Source organism: Passer domesticus, chromosome 6 (assembly GCF_036417665.1).
Source record: "Passer domesticus isolate bPasDom1 chromosome 6, bPasDom1.hap1, whole genome shotgun sequence".
NCBI lineage: Eukaryota > Metazoa > Chordata > Aves > Passeriformes > Passeridae > Passer > Passer domesticus.
Window position 1 is genome coordinate 12,150,105 of NC_087479.1, and position 21,046 is coordinate 12,171,150.

Below are 21,046 nucleotides of genomic sequence, written 5' to 3' on the forward strand. Positions count from 1 at the left end.
TTTTTTTTTTCCCCATCTGTTATATCACTTTTCTGTCCCCTTGTTAACTACATGTTAAATACAAGTGATTTGCCTCATAAGTATTTCAACGGCTGCTGCAAATATTCACTCCATTTTAACCTTCACTTTTCAGTACACCATTGCTTTGTTTGCTCATATTCCAAATTGCCACCATATAAAAACTGATGAAAGGTTCCTGCTAATAAATACTTTTTTCTTCTGCCTTATCATCAAGTGTTCTCCAAGTCAGTCTAGTCCAAGTCTCAAGACACCAGTACTGAGCTTTGCCCTAATGATGAGATTAGGAAATACTTTCCTATTAACTATTGGAAATAGTTAATTTACTTGCAGAGATCTGGAATTTCCTTCTCTCCAGTCATGCTCAGCACTCCCAGTTTAACAAACTACAAGACATAGTTTATCATGGCAAAATTCTCACAAACTGAAAGGCTGTTTTTAGATCCTGTAAAGAGATTTCCAGGATTCTACATATAAATCTGCCTCTCTGTTTATAGCAGGAAGGACAAGTGTACCAGCGTGGGAAAAATGGTTCTGTAGCTTTTAAGAACAAGATTTCAAAATTACTATGAAGTCTCTGTACTCCCTCCATAAAAGTTACATGTAATTAAAAAAAAAATAAAGTGAGTCATTTTGAGGTACTTTTCTATTTTTTTAGGAGAAATACATCACCCAGTTATACTTTATATTCTAAGCCTGCATTCAGAAAATATTATAAATAATATAATATATGTCACCTACATGTTAGACATGCACTCAATTCTGCTCTTAAATTCCCATTCGAGTTGACAGTGGCATCAGAGCAAGTGGGACTGGGCCTGAGCAGATTATTTTGGGTGAAGGGTTTTGTTTTTTTTTTGGTGTTAGTGTAAATGAGCTTTGTCAAATACAAGAACAAAGTCACAAGTTTCTCTTGTTTATAGAGATAAAAATTTTTGTTCAGGTCAGCGATAATAGTTAAATAATCTTGCACAACCTTGTTTCATTTTTGTGGTTTTCTTTTTTTTTACTGCAAGCAATTACATAATTTCAGAAAAGGCATTTTCAAGTTTGTAAGTATCACAACGACCTCATTTTCAATTGCGTTCTCTTTATCCTGAATGAGATGATTTGCTTAACTTACATTATTTTCCATTAACAGCTGGACAAGAAACCACAGCAACAAGGAAAATAAAGACCTGAAAGCTGCTGAGTGAAAAGGTGTTAAAAAGAAAACTTTGTCCCCTATCCAAATAGCAGCAGAATTTATCGCCTTAATAATCTCTTATCATCTTGCCCTATGCTCCCCGTGCTCAGAACTCCAGTTTGTTTCCTAGACACATTTGAAAAGCAAGGCATAAAAAGGTTTAATTTAAAAAATGTAAAGCATCAATTGGAAATAAAAGTTATTTTTAAGCATCGTGTTTAGGAATATATATTCTTATATTCTGTTATATTGTTATATTCTGTAAGCTCTAGATGCCTCAGATTTAGCTGTTTTATTGTGGCAGGGGGAGAGGGTGAGGGTATTTTTCCCTGAAATCTGCTGCAGGATATTGTAGTCCACCATCAGTCTGCAGAAACCAGATTTCCACTTTTCACATGCACACACCCACCAGCACTGTTTTATCTCCACTCTCTGTTCTTGCCACTGCAAAATTCCTGGTAATAGTTTCAGGTGCCAAGCACACCTGACTGAAAGAACAAAATGTCATGGGTTTTCTCCTGACAAAGCCAGCTTCTGCTCTCCTCACAGCCTTCCTTTCTTTTGGATTGAACTGACTCACACACCTGCTTTTCTTAGCACCAGAATGTGCAGGGAAAACCTCAGGATTCAAAGAGATGGCAACTTCAAAGCCAGCACAAACAGTGTAGTAGTTCTGTACAGGAAACGTTTGGACAGGTTAGAAAGCTACAGGTTACTGAGAAGTCACCTCTTTTCTTTTTGCTGCAGTGTTGTAAAAAAAGTAGTGCCATCCACATTTACCTGAGCCAGTACCATGCACAGGAAAAGGAAGGCAAGAGAATAAAGGAGAGGAAGGAAAAAGAAGATGCATGCTCTCAAAGACATTTTTTACACCTCTGAACTTCCTTCCTTCAGCTTTTACATATACTTGGCATGAAGTACTACAGAAGATTGTGTCTGCTGGGTTCTCCTTTTAGGGTGAAGAGGTACATCCATGTCAGAAGTAGAAAGTTCTGCAGGCAGGTTACTGCTACCATGTGCACTGATGGAATACAAGGATAATTTGAAAAATCATGTTTTGTTTCAATTAACCCCAAAGAATACTCAGCTGAATGAGAGACATTAACTTTCTCAGTTTCACAGGATCACAGAAGAGCAGAGCTGAGATTGCAAGGGATTTCTAGACAAATTCTAGTCCAAGCCCCAGCTCAAAAGTGGGGTCAAATAGAGCAAATTGTTCTGAGCATGTTCAGTCAAGCTTTGAACATCTCCAATAATAGTGACTCCACAGGCTCTCTGGCCATGTTGGACTGAAAGAAGCTCTTAAGTTTAATGAAAACTTTGTATATTGCCAGTTTGTGCCTGTAGCCTCATGTTCTTTCACTGGGCACCACTAGAACATGGATAATTTTTTCTTTTTAATTTAATTTTTTGTAATTTTATTTTGCAATTCCTGGAATGCTTAAAGCATTTGTTAAATGCAGACTACCTGCAGAGAAATCAGCAGTGCTGCTCATAGCACAAGAAGATATAGGGTGCTTGAGGCATTCCAGCGCCCTTTTTGGGAGAACTCTTACAACCCATCTCTCAGATAAACTTGGCATATCTCTCTACATATAAATATGTATTATACACCATATATATGATCAGCAGATAATGGTCAGTACTCAACATCATTAGCCACTCAATCAATATTATGCTTTTGCTCTTGTGTAATTTTTTCTTGTGGTGAACTAGTTGTTTGCAGCTTCCAGAAGCACAGTTGTCACTGCTGTGCAGTCCAACTTTGTGTATAGTATCTGGTTGTGTGATATTTATATGAAGAGCTGTTTCTTGTTTCATACTGCAGAACTAATTGACCCTTAGCTGCATCTAACCCAAACTAGGTAGCTCTTCTTTTGAAAATAATTGCTTGGCAAGTACAGAAGTCTGCTGTATTTTAAGAAAAGAAAGGTCACACAAACCAAGTTAATCTTTCACAAAGTACAAGTGAATTAACAAAATTAATGCTTGTTTTCTAAATATTGAAATGATTTTTTTTGTGGTTCTTTTTTTATTCTTATTCCTGCCATCTTCATTTCACACCAAAACAAAGGGAAGACATTTGAAGTGTGAAGCTTGTGAAATAAGTGAGGTTTTCACAGCCAGCATCTACAGCCTTCTCTCTTGCCTCTAGCAGGGTTAACACACCCTTTTCCTGATTTGTTTACCCAGCCTTTCAAATTCACTGGTTTGGAAAATTCTGATATCCTATTTTTCCTTCTCTTTCTCACACAAACTATTCATCTAACAGTTTAAGAAAAAAGAAAGATTACCCTTCCCATTGTAAGCCAACACCAATCACTAAACTGATAATACTTACATATCTAGTTGAATATGTGGCTTGGATAGCTTTTCAGACATTTCTTACTCTTGTGTAAAGAAGACCAGATAGAAAGTCACTTACTGGAGGAAAAGAAAATCAGTAGTTGATAATAAAGGGTACTCTTGCTAACACTTCTTAAAGACTTATCAAGGACTAATGAATAAGTTCTGCCAATTCAAGATAGCAGGTTTTCCTTGTTATCTTCATCTAGAATGGCCTATTAACCCATTTAAACAGGAGAAGTCTTTAAGAGAAAAAAACCCCACAACCTAACATGCCTGGCTTTATGGCCCACTAGGTTCTGCTACAAATGTCATTGTCTTCTCTCCTCAGATTGCTAATTAAACATGAGGGAAATCCCTGATCCCAGTTTGTGTATGGACTCCTACAAAACACATTTAAAGCTTCAATATGAGCATAAGGTTCTGCTTGCTAACCATGATTCGAAACAGGCAGTGAACTCTGTGTGCACCTTGCACCTCTTTTCTCTGTTTCTGGTACTTTTAATAATTATTGGGTTTTTTTCTGTATCATGTCCTACTACAGATTCCCCTCTTAGTAGCAAACCAAGCAGGTAACAAAGCTACATCAATTAATTTACTGAGATTTATAGTGCTGTCCTACATTTGTGGTTTTGAGGCTGAACTCAATGAGGAAAGATTTTCTCTCATCAGTCATCTTGCAGAGCGATGGAGAGAGGGTTTGGAATGCTAGGATTCCAAACTAATTTCTAAGTTATGGTCATTAATCACCCCAGTTTCATTAAACAGGTTTTTGTTGTAGGGACAAGATCATATAATTAGTTTTACTTGCCATATGAAAGGATACATGAATCAGTGGGACTAATCCTCACTCCAGAAACGTTTAGTCCTTTAATTATGAATGAAAAATACAAATAATTGTTATGGAGTTTTTAACCTGATGATAATAAATTCAGTTTTTGTGCTCCATTCCTGTTTTCACGGTTGAGGGTATGAAACTACCCTTCCAAAAATCCTCATCTTCATGAAGAAGTCATATTACACCAACATAGGATGTGTGCGGACATAGGAATAGTCCGTATCTTGCAAATTGTAGGCAACACAAAAAGCAGAAATATCTGGGGAGGGAATACCTATTAGTTGAACCAGCATGGTACGATTTCACTCCTGCCAGCACAGGCAATGTGTGTGAACGCGTGTCCTAACTGCTCACACTGCTCCCTGGGGCCAGGGAGCGAATCTGCAGCTCCTGTTCGTGCTGATTGTCCTGCAAATAGCTGGGCTTCCTTTCTCTCCTCCTGCATATGCATCCCCTTGGGTTACAGACCCGGTGCTGCAAAGTGTCAGCTCTCGGCTTCTACTGAAGTCATCAGATAGATCCCATAGCGTTAAGGAACATGTAGCCCTAGAGTTAATATTACGTTTTAAACGAAAAATAGATTGAAATTAGCAAGGCTAAATAAAAATAAATAAATAAGGTATAAAATGCTACAAGGAAAGCCCAAGGGCAGGGGTTTTTTTGTTTGGTGTTTGTTTTTGGTTGTTTTTTTTTTTTAACCAACTTAGCTAGGTTTCCATGAGGAAATAGATATTGTGACTCGACTGACAGTTTGCTAAACTGTGAGCAAAACCTTATACTCTTTAGGTATGGGCAAAGCTGAACAATGGTTTTTCTACTGTGCTTCTACTAGAAGGATTTGTAACTCATCGGAAGAAAGGCTGTAATTTTACTTTGTGAATTTATAGTCAAACCCTAGTCCATCTTGAAGGGTCTATATGTGTTGCTACAATATAAATGCTAACTAAAAATATTTCTTAAAAATAAAAATAGACTGTATGACATAATCTTGGGAATTCAGTGCAGTTTGTTATCAAAGTTGTTCTCCAACTGTTCCCTGGAGAGGCAATACTTCCTACACATCCACACTACATAACACACTCAGCGAGACATTTTCAAGTGTTTTTTTCTTCCTCTACTCAAAGTTTAGTCTCTGACTTCAAGAGGCTGAACAAGTACCCCTCTTAACCCCGTGTCACTGCTATTGTCAGAAGTGAGCTCAGCAGCACTGAGATGAAAGGTTTTTCGTGCATCAGGTTGAAACCTGAGTATCGGGAAATACGTTTGGGAAAGCAGATCTGCGAGGGGGAGCTGCAGTGCACAGAGCAGCGGCGTCCAGCAGGGTGAGCTTCCAGAGAACATGGCATCCGTGGTTAGAGGGGAAGAAAAGTTTTCTTCAAGAGCCCACGTTCTCTCATAATTCTGACAACTTGTCCACAGTGAACCCCTTAAGTTCTCATATTTGGATAGAAGATTACAAACGTTGTGCTGCTTTTTGTGTTTTAAATTTTTGCTGTAGAATAGAAGCCTAGTTCCCACACTCCACTCAGGAGTTCCTGTCAGGATGCTTGTAAAGTTTCGTGAAATGCCCGAGATTGCAGGGATGGTGGCATAAGCTATCCATGGGGGAAGTACTTATGGTGTGTGACAGCAAATTCGTCTTGTGAGAGAAAGCAATTGCAAATCCTTTGGACAACATAGACCACTCCGTGGAATAAATTACTTCGTAGAAAGATTATGATTCTTTAGAAAAGAAAAAAAAATGCATCACGAGAAAAAAAAAATTGTCTAGAAGTGGAAATTGTTTCCACGTGAATTCTGCTGGAGCGATCTGTATACATTATGTCCTGGGTCACGGTGGTATCGTTAGTTACAGCAGCCCCGCATTTGTTAACCTCCGGACAAAACATTTTCGAATTCCTTGAGGACGTATTTCTAAAGGAACCGAGAACACTCGAGCACTACCAAACCAAGTCCGCCGCTCTTCCTCGGGCCCCCTTTCCTGATCTCCGTTGCCGTGGGAGTTAGCGAAGCGTGTGTGCGGGAGGCAGGGCGGGCGGCGGCGGCAGGGGGCGGCCGAGCCGCGGGGGCACGGCGCGGTGCCGGCCCCGCTGCCGCCGCCGCCCGCCCGGGATCGCTGCGGGCCCCGCTGCCGCAGCCGGGGCCAGCCGAGCCCTGGCCGCAGCGAGCTCCCCGTGGAGCCCCTCGGCCCGCAGCCGCCCCGCCCCAGCTCCTCCTAAGGCTCCTCAGCGCCTCGGTTTGCTCAGTTCAACTCCAGCACAGCATAACCCAATGGAAAGTGAAATCCAGGATGAGCCCGGGGAGGGTCAGCGCAGGTGGGATGGGAAAACAAGCGAGGCAAACTGGCAAATGGTTTCTCCTGGGCTTGCTTCGGTGTGGGTGTGTGCTGGCATGGCTCATCTACAAACTATGCTGCCTATGAAAATTTGACTTTGTTCAAGAAAGTACGTCACGCTGTAAATGTTGACACTAGTTGCATCAGGTCAGAGTGATACCCAATTCAAAATGACAGCAAAATTTTCAATAAAAAAGCAAATATTGTGGCTATGTTTTCTTCTGGTAATGAAAGAAGGTCCAGTGTATGCAAACAGAGAAAGTAGGCATTGCAGTAACTGAAAATACAAGTCTGTCCTGGGACATGGAGCTCTTACTTCTGAGGAGAAAACAATTTATTTAGAGATAAAATTCCCAGACAACTTTATTTTAGTTCCTGAACAGCAACTTTAACAAAGATTAGTTGTTGGCAACCACAAGAAGAGGAGTTAAGACCTGCACACCAGGGCAGAATTAATATACCTCAAACTCCCAAGGCTGGCAGTAGTCACTAGAAGATGTATGCGGGTCTTTCTGCTGTATTTACTCTGTTACCTGTCCTTTCCATGAGCAAAAGGAAGTAACTGGGTTGTATAGCAGAAATGCATTCATGTTGGGAAGCCAGCTGATGGACAAGCACCTTTGGGTGAGGGTGAGTCTGCCTGGATGTGTGCAGCTGTGGACCAGTATGTCTTGCTTCAGAGCTGTAAATCGCAGACCATGTCCTCAGTGGAGCAAAGGACTTGTCTTTTTTACCCTGGGATGCTGGAGATTAGTGTGATGTGTACTTAAAACTATGCAAACTAGATCTTTTGATGGTACCTTGCACAGAGTCACCAGTTGTGCTCTTCCTCCTGAGTGTGTTAAGAATTTCCCTCAGCTAGGCTTCTCAGTAGTTCCCAGAAATCCCAAACAAGGATGGCAAATTAAATGAGAAAGGGGAGGCTACACCTGAGAGAACCCAACCGTGTGGAGCACATTTGAACTGTGTAAAGTGTAGTGACTTTGTGAATCTGTGGAGTTCACAGTCATTACACTATCCACTAAAAGGGCTATTATTGCTAGGTGCCACTAATACCCCCTCCCTCCCTTTTCTATTGTGCATTATTTTACTAGGATGCTGTAAAACGAAGGATGCCAAGTGGTCAGAACTGGGTAATACTTTTGCTAATTCTAGAAGACAATCTAAAGCTGGTGTTTCTTGTTTGTCTGGCGTCCACAATTACTCTTGAATTAGTATTATTTGTTTGGCTTTTTGTAGAAATATAAAGCATGGAATTCTGTTCTCAAAACCAGATGCCAACTCACTGGAGACAGAAAAGTTTTCTGTTCTTCTTATGTGGTCAGGCTGAGTCTATAGTAATGAGCTACATGAAGGAGATGCTGTTTGCCTACAAAGGAGATATTAAGTTTCCATGTGTAACTTAGCATAATGCAATAGCACTATCCTATTGGACAAGCCTTGGGGTGAAGTCATATTTGTTTTCTTTCTAACTGCATGGACTGCCCCACTAATTTCTTTTTTAGTCACCTTCAGCACACCTGAGCAGGAAGTGACAGAAGGGTGTCATCACATTTAGTGTCTTTGGCTTCTCCACGGGTACTGTCAACACACCAAAACATTTGAGCCAATTAAAGGTTTAGGCTGAGATACTGATGCATCTGCTCTCTGAACAATCAATTTATTCTGGAAACATGCAATAACTTTAACTGGGATTAACAGTCCCTTATCTGGGTTGGACCCTGCAACTTCCTGGGCAAGCACCAAACTTGTGCTGGAGCAATAGTGAGGAAACCATTGTACTTGCAGAGAGCTGAGCTGTAACAGCAAAATGGTTAAACTCCTGCTCCTGCTGCAGGTAAAACTGTTTCACTTTACACCACAGCCCTTCCACTGAACCTGCTTTGCGCTTTTCATTATTCAAAGATTTATGTTTTAAGCCTGAAGAGAGCATCCAAAGGAGGGCAACAAAGACAGTGAAGGGCCTTGAGGGGAAGCTGTATGAGGAGCTGCTGAGGTCACTTGGTCTGTTCAGCCTGGAGGAGACTGAGGGGAGACCCCACTGCAGTTACAACTTCCTTGTGAGGGGAAGAGGAGGGGCTGGCACTGATCTCTGCTCTGTGGTGACAGTGACAGGACCCAAGGGAATGGCCTGAAGCTGTGTCAGGGGAGGTTTAGGGTGGATACTAGAAAAAGGTTCTTCACCCAAAGCATGGTTGGGCTGGAACAGGCTCCCCAGGGAAGTGGTCAAAGCACCAAGCCTGACAGAGTTCAAGAAGTGTTTGGACAATGCTCTTAAGCTCATCATGAGACTCTTGTGGGTGATGTTGTGCAGGGCCAGGAGCTGGACTCAATGGTCCTGTGTGTCCCTTCCAACTCAACTTTTGTGATTCTGTGATTTAGACAGGGACAAAAACCCCTAACTCTCAAAAACCCCTCCTAAAGCTTCCTAGCAGTCAAGCATCAGGGTTTTGGGTTCATGGCTTGTTTCATTGTTGGTGTTTTTTAGCCCTTGGTGTCACTGTTCTACCAAGACATCTTAAATAGTTCCATTAGGCTAATATAAGAGGTGATAGTTTGTAGGCAAAAATTCTTGCTGAAAACTATGTAGATCTCATATTTTCAAGGCTGTTTTTTGTCCCTTTTCCCTTCCACATGTAATAGGCATTTTTAAGGGGAGGATGGAATGGGGGGTTCTAGAGACTTTCATATTGAAACAGAATGAAACAAAACTGGAGCTGATCTACATGTGATGTTGTTGTTGGAAGGACTAATGGGGCTGGGTATAATGAGTGAAGATGGACAGGAGGTCAGGTATGGACTTGCAAAAGAATATAGTGGGAACAAGGGCAGCACTTTAATTTTGGGTTTTGTGTGTGGAAACAGCACTGTGTAACGTGTAACTCTGTGAATCAGAGAGGCTAAAGAGGTACATAAGGTTACCTTAGTTTTAAGGTTAGCAAGTCCTTTGCCTGGTTTTGTTACCAAGGCAGCAGTGTGATTTCCTGCTGCTCCAGCAGGGACAGTACCTGGGAAATGGGCTGCAGACTACCAGGAGTGAAGTGTTATGCAGCCAAGGGCAGGATTCTGCCGGGATAGCTCACGAAGATTGTCAGAGCGCCAAGGAAATGTATGTCAAAATGTATGTCAGTCGTTGGTCGCCTTTGCACTGTTCTAGGTCTTCCACCCCTGGGAGGAGCTCACTCAACTGGGGTTTGCCCTAATCCACGGTTCTGCTTAGGGCTGTCTCTGGATTCATGGCGTTTGGAATACCTTTGCTTACCAAAAGCTGTGTCTGGAAGTGCCCGGGGACCTGCGGCGCTGGAGTTCCCCTTGTGCCCTGGAGCCGCCCGCGGCAGCGATGGGTGTCGGGGCTGTGCCGAGCCCCGGTGCTGGCAGCGGCAGACGGGATCCCGCTGTCCTGCCAGCACACACCTCTCCTGGCTGTCTCCGAGGTCCCTGCGGCACGGCGAGCCTCGGCCGCCCGTCCCCTGTCCCGAGTCAGCCCCGAGGCACCCTCATCCCGGCGGGGCTCTGCCGCTCTCCCGGTGCTCCCGCGGAGCTGTCCCGGTGCGCGGCGGGGCGGGGGCGGCGGAGGAGCCGCCCCTCCGCGGGCGCGGAGCTATAAGGACAGCGCGGCGCGGGGCGCAGCCGGCGCCATGGGGAACTGTGTCACCCGCGACGACTTCGAGTGGGTCTACACGGAGCAGCCCCACACGCAGCGCAGGAAGGAGATCCTGGGTACGGCGGGGAGTCCGGGAGCGGCCGCGGCGGCTCGGGCAGCCGGGCTGGGCTGGGCTGCGCTGCGCTCCGGGACGGGGCGGGGGGTCCGCGCCGGGACCGCCGGTGTCGGTGCGGCTCGGGCTGGTGGCCAGGCTGCGGAGAGCGAGTGCCGCAGCCCGGTGGGCTCTCGGGTGTGTCCCCCGAGGAGTGCAGCGCTCCCAACTCTCTGCCTTCTGGGGATGCCGCGGCCGAATCGAGCCCGGCTGTGCCGAGCCGGGTCACCGGGTGGCAGCGGCGACGGGGCGGCACGGGCTGTGCCCAGCGCCCGCCTGTCCCGGGCTGTGCCCAGCGCCCGCCTGTCCCGGGCTGTGCCCAGCGCCCGCCTGTGCCGGGCTGTGCCCAGCGCCCGCCTGTGCCGGGCTGTGCCCAGCGCCCGCCTGTCCCGGGCTGTGCCGCTGCCGTCGGGGCTGCTGGCGGGTGTGCCCCGGGCTCGGAGCCCTCCCGCGGGCACGTGTCCCCGGTGCCTCGGTGGTGCAGGAAAGTGACCGGGCATGCGGGTCCGATCTGCTGGAGGACAATGGCAAGTCCCCGCTGCTTGTCGGGGACAAGGTGCACTCCTGTATTTTCCTGCCGTACACGCAGCGTTCTGCTGCTCACGGGAGTGTGGTGGGTCGGGAGGCTTATTTTTGTGCGGGGTTTGGGCTGTTCTGGAGATGGTTTTCGAGAATAACTGATAATTCAGAATTGTCACAGGGTACTGTTGAGCATCTCCTAAAAAGACATTTTCAACTTTTTATTGATCAAAAGATTTTTATTTTTTCTCCTCTTTTCATTTTGGTTGGGTTGGTCGTTTTTCTTTTTTCCCCCTAAAGAGTAGGATACAGTTTTTACTTTATAACTTTTAATAACAAGTTTTTACTTTATAGCTTTAGAGCTGTTATAAAAAGCAGTGGAGCTTCTGACTGAGCTGCTGCACAAGTTATATGCTAATTAGGTGCAGTTTTTTAACTCCCCCACAGTCTTACAGATTAATCCAGGATTAATCTAAATTACAAAAACATTTCCGGTATAGTTGCAGTGGTGGAATATCCACGTCCAGGTTTGAATTACATCCATGAAAGTAATAATTATTTTACTATGTAATCATGATAGTCAAATTACATCAGTATAGCAAATGATGCTTCTTGGTGTTGTGCTCCTCATCCCTTCAGCCAAGGGGACTACATTTTGGTGAGCTAAGGGTGGGAGGGTGTATGGTGGGTCTCTGCCCTTGCTGCTCATTTGCAGTTTTGGTTGTGCTGTAGAATGGGGAGTGCAAACCACGATGAAGCCATAAGGAGGCACTTGGACTCCCTTGTTGCAGCAAACTCTTTTTAGGACTCTTCAGTGGCACGCTTGCAGAGGTTTTGCCCACCCCCTCTTTAAGAACAGGCAATTGGAATCAAGGTCCATCTCCTTCTTTACAGCTTCCTCTGCCCCAGATGTGGGAGTGGAAGGAAGGGTAGAGAGAAATACAACATGGAAAGAGAGACATGAATCTTATCTCTCTCTCATAAGGCAGAATGAATTATAAAGCTAGTGTCACAAATACCAAAATGGTACCAAAAGTTACTGAAACTATCATAATATATCACACAAGATTTGTATAATGATCCTCACTCTATTATTCAAAGCCTAAGGTCACCTAGTATTCAGAGTATATAGTTACCAAAGTGTTTAGTGTCTGCTAAGCTCGAGTACACAGTAAGAATCTTAAATACATATGAACAACTATCTATATAAAACCACGCATTTTACATTTTTGTGTACAACAATGCCTTGGGGACAGCATTCCTCCTGGTAAAGGAACTATTTCCTTCCCAATAGGTTAATGATTTAGTTGCTAAGCACTGAAACTTGATTGTTCTCTGGGCTCCAGCTTTTTAAAATGGTCTCTCTCAGGCATGACTACTTGGATTTAAATACAAATGGAAATTATCTGTTAGGGGGGGAAAAAAAGGCCAACTGACAAACACATAAGGCATTTCTTTCTACATAAGTGGTATTTCCTGGGCTGTTGTCCCAATATGTTCCTATAGAGCATCTGACAGGTAAAAAAAGTTCATCACAAATTTGTTTGTCCTGGTTTAAGTGTTTGTAGCCCAGATGTCTGTAAGGTTTTTGTAGTCAGTGACTGTGTTTGAATGAGAGCTCCCTGAGTCCAGTCTCCTTACCATGGGCAGGGACATCCTTTGCTAGCTCAGGATGCTCAGAGCCCCATCCAACCTGTCCTTGAACACTTCCAGGGATGGGCTATCACAGCTTCTCTGGGCAACTGGTTCCAGTTGAGCCGCAGAGCTGTGAGCAGTGTTTGTCAGCTGGGCTGGCTGCAAACTGGCTTTGTGCAGGACACTGCTGCACTAGATGAGGCTTGCCATTCCTAAAGGCTATAATTATACCAGCAAATAGATCAACATTTTGCACAAGGGAGAGGAGACATTTTCTCTCTTATCTCTTTGTAGTATGTAGGTATTAAAATGTAGCTTGTGCTTAGTACTGTCTGTGTGCAACTGCTTCTGACTTAGAGAGGAGATCTCCTGCCAAGCTGGCACTTGGGCCCTGATCACGTTATACATGTTCCTGAACACGTTATTCACGCTTTTCAGTTTATGAAATGGAATTGTTTCATTGCTATTCTCTCCCTGTCTTGTTTATGAAAAGCCTGTTACTGCCTTGTGTCAGGGCTGGGATTTGTGTAATGCTGCAGTAAGCTCTGTTAGGGAAAGATCTGGTTAAAACCTTCCTGATGGAAAAGTTTGTTCATCTGGATCTGCTTAGCCTTTCTGTATGGTTACAAAAATGCAGTTAGGGGGAGATATAACCTAGAGAGGGCATCTAGCAGAAATAGGATTGATACTTTTTGTCAGTAAGGATTTCTTGGACTGAAAAACTTTGAGAAACTGTGCTCTTGCTCAGTGGGAAGTGTTGACAGCTTTTGACTCTTGACTGATGAAAAAATCATTGCTTAAATGCAGGTAACACCATAATCTTACAATGTGTGGTCATTTCATCTGCAAACAATTTCCCAAATGCAAACAATGAGCAAGGTGTTGTGACATGGGAAGACTGAGATCATATTTGTGCCATAAGCTGGATCTAACTTTATAAAATTGCTGTAAGTTAGACAGAAAATGTCTTGTCTCACAGGATCCTTAGGAAAGCACTTGTTTGCTGCTGAGGATGAGAGCTGAATCAATGTTGCTCAGGATAGACCAGGAACATCTGCATATGATCTAACATACAAGAATGTTTAATAGTTATTTAATTAGTTTTATGGTTAGTTATTTTGGAGTGGAGATGGTGCAAGTGTTTTGTATGTACTTTATTCTGTAGGAAGGCTGGGATGTTAGCTCATGGGGATAGGTAGAACAAACTTAAAAAGCCAAAATCCATTTTATTTTAGCATTTAGCTGATCTGAGTATAGCTTCCATCTCTGCTCTCTTATTTAGAGATTAATCTGCTATTTCTTCCAGCTGTCTCTTCTGTTGCCTTTTTAAACCTCACTTTTATGAAAATTCTGATAAGTTGTACCTACGGAAATATGCAATATATGATGTCCCTAGGTTAAATCAAAGCTCTGAAGTACACGTGCTTCTGGTGAAGAAATGATGTTTGCCCTTCATGCTGCAGTGTGTGGGCACAGTGCTGCCCCTGAGTGTGAACATCCTCTGATGGGCACCCAGGAGAGCTGCTGTGCCTGTGCTCATGCAACTTCCCTGTGGGCATCACCTTTGAAATAAATCACATGGCCAGAAAGTGACTGATTTAGGCATTTGTGGTCTTCCATGGGAAATGTATTAAGTACAACCCAAGGCTTCAGCATAGTCCATATTGCAGATTTTTTGTTTCAGAAGGAGCTGGAAGCCTTCTTTCTAGAATTCCTACATCCTTTTACTCTGAACCAGCTAATAAACAAATGTAAGCAAACAGGTCACAGCTGCTGACATAGTGATGTGCTGACATCATCCACCTCTGCTGACACCGGCAGTGGCACCACTGTGGTACTTTCCCTCTGGTGGCAGAGTGGCACCACTGTGGTACTTTCCCTCTGGTGGCCACTCCTGGGTGGCCCACTGCCCTTGGACCTGCTAGTACATTTAGAAGCTTGTGGGTGACAAATACAAGACACCTGTCCGTGCACAGTGGACATATGAAACTTCAGTGTAATTAACTGGGCCAAAAGTTTCTTATTATTTTGTGTACTGGAGGGGCTTTTTCACAGGAGACTCTGAAAAAACCAGAAGCTGTTGTCATGCATATTGTCCTCTGTGTATCCTGCCTGTGTCTTGACTCATGCATTGTTTGGATTAATAATAGAATAATAATAATAATATAATAATGTAATATATTGAGTACCAGGTACATAATCAATTAGATCAGGTTGTTCAGAGCCCCAGCCAACCCAACTTTTCTAGGGATGAGGCATCTGCAACCTCTCTGGGCAACCTGTGAGAGTGTTTCACCACCCTCTTTGTAAAAAATTTCTTCCTTATGTCTAAATTAAATGTCTCCTCTTTTAGTTTTTTAGTTTACAGTCAGTCCCCATCATTCCTCTAAACACCCATTAGATGTTGAAAGGCAATAAGGTCTTCCTAAAGCATATTCCTGTCCAGGCTGAACAGCCTCCATTCTGAGCTCTTTTAGCTTTTCCTTACTGGAGAGGTGCTCTAGCTCTCTTACAATTGTCAGCCCTCCTCTGGACTTGCTTCAGCTTGTCCATGTCATTCACAGGGGACTTGGGTGTGCTGTGCTTTTATAAGCAGGTTTTTGAGCTGAGCTGCTACAAGGCAAAACACTGTAATGTCAGTAAACCGTCTTCTTTTGTTTTGTGTATTTATTTGGTACACATACCAGCTCCAGCATAGGACATGGAGTAGTAAAGCTTACACCCTGTGCCTGGTGTCTCTTTTATCCGTTTTGGCAGGGACCCATAATCAATAAAATGCAGTCCAGAACAGCAGTATCACAGATTTTTTTTTCCTACTTCCCTTTAACAAACATTTTAAGTACCTTATGCTGAGCAGTACATCCACTTTGACTGTATCAGTATGCTGCACCTGGAGTGAAAAGAAAGGAAAATTAAGAAATTAAATTTCTTCTCCTTTTACTGCTAGTCTGTTATTGACATGGGCAAGGGCTGCTGGTCCTTTAAACCTCCATCACCACTGTCTCTGTGGGCAGCTCCTGCTCTTGTTCACTTTCAAATCCCATGTGTACCAAAATATGCAAGTGTGAAGTATGTGGTGTCACATCAATGAGAAATTGTGTCTAGTGCCATCATTGGGACTTGCCTGAGATATCTCAAGGACAGGATCAGTAGGACAGAGGATGAGTGAGAGTTCAGAACAAGTATTTGCTGTCTCTTGAGGAGGAGGAACAACAGCCAATGGCCTGTCCAGGAACAATTGCTCCAGCCCTGGCTGAGGATCACTGTAGGGCTGTGGTGAGTGCTCTTGGATCTCCAGAGAGAAGCATCAACACAGCAAAATACATAGTCAGATTAATTTGTCAGTTTAGGCACTTGGCGAGTGAGACCTGCCTCTCAAAGGATGTGTAGAACAGTGGAGTCATCTCTGTGAAAAGTTAATTCAGTAAATGGGTTGTTTCAGAATTGTGAACCTTTCTGAAAATATACTTGCATTTGTTCTCTCTTGACTTGTAAGAGTGGGGAATGCTGTCTCACCACTGTGGAGCAGAGAGATTGAGGGGCTCTCTGGGCAGAGTTACTAACTATATTTACCTACTGTACTAAAGTGCCTGTGCTGCTTTGGCAGTGTGCTGACCTTGGAGACAGAAGAGTCATCCTTGTGCACTGCTGTACATCTACACCAGTGTCCTCACCCTCTCACAGCAGGACAGTGGCTCAGTCTGGACAACTGGAAGCAGCACACATGGATAACCTATCTGCTGGCCTGAGCTAGCAGACTTCCCCAGTGAGCTGGAGGCTGGAAGATGTGCTGTGCAAACACCAGAGCAGCTGGGTCTCTCCTGTTCTCATTGGATTATAAAGGGCAGAACTTGGTGCCACGCAGTCCCATAACTGTAGGTGTTGTGTCCTGTCCTGTGTTGTGTGTCCATGCCTTCATCCACCCCCCTGCCCAAGCCATGGTTTCTCTGCGAGGAGAAACCTGAATTTTTCCATGCCATGGTTCAGGATGGCTTTATCAGTATTAATGATAAACAGCCACAGTATCGTGGTTTGACTAGTATGCAAAAATTTACTGTTGGAGTTAATCATGTGTTGAATTTAATATTAAACCCTGGCAAGTTACTTAATAGCCGTCACCTGTGGTAAGTGCAACCTGCCTGCATTGCTGCTTGCAGAAACTGTTGCTGCCATTTGGCAGCAACTGCTCTAGAACCTTTCAAATGGAATCTGCAGTCCTTGTTGGCTGCCACAGAAAGAAATAGGTCAAAAACTTCCATTATTTTCAAATGACAGTATGAAGCATTTCTCATCCCATTAAAATATTGTTGTTGTTTTGTTTTGGTTGGTTTTTTTTTTGTGTTTTTGTTTGTTTGTTTGGGGTTTTTTTTGGTTGTTTTTTTTTGGTAGGGGGGAGCCAGTGTGGCCTTAATTTGACCAGGCTGAGGGGCAGATTTGGTTGTTTTACATTTCATCTGGTGACTGCAGTGACTTATCTCTACTAGCCGTCTGATGTGACAACATTTGAAGTGGCTTGACTTATTAAAGCATTTCCTGGCTTTTGTACAGATGACCCTAAGAAAGAGATTAAGCTACATAAAACTGCGTGCCTGTAACAGTCTTTCTGACCAGGCTGTTATATTCTTGTACTTTAGAGTAAACTTTGCATAAGCAGCACTGTGTGTAAAACTAAAGCACCTATTCCGCTACTAGAGAACAACTTTTGACGTGTTAACTTTATTGGTGTGAAAAATATAATTTAAAGAATAGTGAAAACAGCAACAAAAAACAAACCAGCAAAACAAAAAAACCCCTGGAGTTTCTGGAGATTTTTGTCAAAATATTTGTCTGATTTTAGAAAGAGATGAACTTTCACTACAGCTTTCCCAGCACTTAGAAAATCTCTCTCTTGCCTGAATACTTCACATGTCGACCTTGACCTCCTTATCCTCAGAAGATTTGAGTATATCTCCTTTGTCCTCATCTTCTACAGCACTTTTCTAATATTTGTAATCTCTAATTTCTGTCAAGATGGGCTGAAGTTGGTCAAGAGGCTCAAGGGTTGTTGGAATGGTTGCAGAGCATGACCACATTAACCTGCTTCTTTAAGTAGCGCTTCATCTTTTCGAGTTTCTGCAAACTTCTCAGAGTTCACTTCTACAAAAACCTTCTCTGCATCCCACACTCAGTATCTGCCACTGCTTTCAAGGTCACATAAATTACATGTATGGTCTCCAGCCTTTGTTTATAGTAGACACAGCTGCATAGATGCAGATCATTGTAACCTGATTTTATTGCATTGGTATTATACTGTGACAGTCAGATGATGTTTACTTTACTATTCATAAAATGGGCCCATGAAACTCACAGGGACACTGCGTAACCTCAGGGTTCAGAATGAGTGACTTCTTATGCACTTATCTGTGTAAGCTGCAATTAGTGAGAAATGCAAAGTATGAGTTAAAGGAGGGAGGTCAGTATGTGGCCAAGAGCCATAAGGCAGCAGAAGGAATCACGTGCAAGTTAATACTGGAAGTGAGAAGTGTGGATTTGCAAAGGGGAGATGTGAATCAGTGAACAGCACCCAGAGGATCAGCTGCACTCTGTATTTTATTTTCTTTTTAAAGGACAGATGAATGGCTGGTGGGACTGAAGATCAATAAGCTAGTCCTGGCCTAACATGAGTCAGACTTGCAGGCCTAGCCCAGGTCTGTTGTACTGCAGTGTTTGTGAGGTCTCATGAAGCTGTTGTGTGATAATCTGTGTGGCTTTTATGCCTGCTTTTGGTATGTGACATGGGAACAGAGAAAAATTTGCCATGCTGTACAAAATCTTGATAATATTACTGACTTTACTGTGATGTTACTATGTGTGAAGAGTTGTACCTGCTGTGAGCACTGGTAAACACTCAAATAATTAGGAATTTTTTTAAAATGCTGTGTTTGTCATCTAACCACAGAGCAAAACCTGGTGAGCCTGTTGCTCAGCTCTCTCCTCTGCTTGTGTGTTTGAAACAGCAGTGTGAAAAGGGTGACAAAGAAGGCAGTTGTATCCCTTTAGTGGAAAATAACATCTGAGCAAAATACAAAAGGACATAAAAGACTTAAAAACATGACAGAAGGTGTTTCTTAGAGCTTAAGTCCTGTAGGTTTTGGCATATTACTCCTCATCACTGTGAAGCAATACTCTTTGTGGGAAAGGCACATTATGCCACAGAGGGACCATCAGGGTATTTTTTTTTTATATGTCTATATTTCACAATATTAGTCAGAATGGGACATGATGCTGGAACTAGTAAAACTTTCACCATAGTGGCAACCCTACTTTGAAATTAACATTTTATAAAACCAGGGCCTCAAACATAGTGCAATAAAACCAGAGAGTCACAGAGGTGATTGTGTTCACCTAATTATGATCTAACCAAGGTTTTTTTCTGCATTTTTCCCTTTAGCAAAGTATCCAGAGATCAAGACCCTGATGGGACCAGATCCACATTTAAAGTGGATTGTATCTGGAATGGTTCTCATGCAGCTTCTGGCATGCTACCTGGTGAAAGACTTGTCTTGGAAATGGATTTTCTTCTGGGCTTATGCTTTTGGGGGTTGCATCAACCATTCCCTGACCCTGGCCATCCATGATATTTCACACAATGTGGCCTTTGGGAACAAGCAGGCCAAGTGGAACCGGTGGTTTGCAATCTTTGCCAACTTGCCCATTGGCGTCCCCTATTCCGCCTCCTTCAAGAAATACCACATTGACCACCACCGGTACCTGGGAGGGGACAGCTTGGATGTGGACATTCCCACAGACTTTGAGGGCTGGTTTTTCTGCACACCGCTTCGGAAGCTGCTGTGGCTGTTCCTCCAGCCTCTGTTCTACAGTCTGAGACCACTGTATGTGAACCCCAAAGCAATCACACGGATGGAAATTCTTAATGCTTTCGTCCAGTTTTCCATAGACCTCATAATTTACTACCTGTGGGGGCTCAAACCTGTTATTTACTTAATAGCAGGGAGTATTCTTTGCTTGGGTTTTCATCCCATTTCTGGGCACTTCATAGCAGAACACTACATGTTCCTAAAAGGGTATGAGACATACTCTTATTACGGACCTCTGAACTGGCTCACCTTCAATGTAGGCTACCACATGGAGCACCATGACTTCCCCAGCATTCCTGGTTGCAGATTGCCCATGGTGAGTACAGCATGAGCATGAGTGAGTTGGATTTTTATGAAAGCTGCTAAACTGTGTCAAAGAAAACACTCCAAATCATAGCAACTGATGAGTTTAAGAAAAAAAAAAAAAGGGAGAAAAAAAGAGAACAGCTTTTTGGATTTGTTTCTAATTAATTGTAAGCCAGAGATTGAGAGAAATGGCTGTCAGACTGCTGTAATATTTGGTTTATTTGATGCAAACTAGAACATCTGATCCTCAGAGGGCTTGAGGAATCCCTTTTACCTGATAAAATCCTCCAACAAGGCTTTAAATGTCTGGATTTACATCCCTCAGCCACTAAGTTTCGACTCTGAAAGTTTGAAGACCCATCTAAAGGCAGGCAGGTGGCAATTGCTATTTTAAACTTTTCTAATGATCAATCTGCTAACTACATTTCTTGATTAACATCAAAGAAAATTTTTCTGGTTTTGAGATGACATAATTTTTGGGGCATGTTTCAGCCTGACACAGGTAGCACTGGAAAATAAAGCCGCACTCTCTGAGACTCCTTTTAGCTCTCCTGCCCCACCCACAGAAACTGAGGAGGCCTGACCTGTCATTGGGAAAGCACTGTGGCTTTCCTCCTTTGAAAGGCAAACCCCTTTTTGTTTTTGTTTTATCAGTTGTGGGAATCAAATTTGCAAAGCCCAGGTGTCTAGGAATGGTTTTCCATCTCCCTCCAGGTGTGTAGCTGCTCTTGTGTGTTTTATGCAAGGGCTCCTCAGCAGGTGCTCGCAGAGTTAGAGGTACGTGACTTCCAAGGATTACTCCTACATACGAGTTCTCTGATGTAACAGGAAGGAAACCTCTTTCTGTGGCCTGATGCAAAGTGTGGAACTGCTGCTCAATATCCATATGAGGTGGAGGCAGAGCCTGAGGCTCAGGAGCTGTGACCTCCCCACCACTACTGACACCAAGTGCAACTTCTGTGATGGCATACCCGGGGAAGCCCTGCTCTATGGGCTCATGTTCTCCATCACAGACACACTCCCTGAGAGAAGATTCAAATAAACGGGAGATTTTCTTGTGTAGAAGAGTGTGGGAAGCCTCTCTGTAGCCTGCAATTGTGTTTCAATCACTCCTGTGCTGCTGGAGGTCTGTCCTGGAGACTCTGCCTGCTCCTGGTGAGGCCCAGAGGAGCTGGTGCAGCAGCCCTCACTTGGATATGAAGCTCTCCTGTGAGGCACTCCCATCACTGATACACCTGATAGCTCAGCGGG

The 21,046-nt window shown here is 43.6% G+C and overlaps 1 protein-coding gene and 1 long non-coding RNA gene across 5 annotated transcripts in view; one reads left to right on the plus strand and one right to left on the minus strand.

Annotated features, from left to right (window-relative positions):
* Positions 1 to 21,046, plus strand: part of DEGS2 (delta 4-desaturase, sphingolipid 2) — a 30,261-nt gene that overhangs the window by 2,306 nt on the left and 6,909 nt on the right. For 2 of the 4 annotated variants that reach the window (XM_064423388.1, XM_064423391.1), the window contains exons 1-2: positions 10,295 to 10,443; positions 19,063 to 19,805. In XM_064423388.1, coding sequence (XP_064279458.1) covers positions 10,362 to 10,443; positions 19,063 to 19,805 — 825 coding nt within the window. In that variant the 5' untranslated portion in view covers positions 10,295 to 10,361. Of the gene's footprint in view, positions 1 to 10,294; positions 10,444 to 19,062; positions 19,806 to 20,509; positions 20,951 to 21,046 lie in introns of those variants that run through there. The other 2 variants (XR_010364222.1, XM_064423390.1) reach the window with 2 other exon arrangements.
* LOC135302647 (uncharacterized) lies at positions 13,628 to 20,671 on the minus strand. Its single transcript, XR_010364223.1, has 3 exons — positions 20,605 to 20,671; positions 15,476 to 15,522; positions 13,628 to 13,697 (listed from the first exon to the last, which is right to left on the minus strand). It is a non-coding gene; the product is annotated as an uncharacterized LOC135302647 (long non-coding RNA).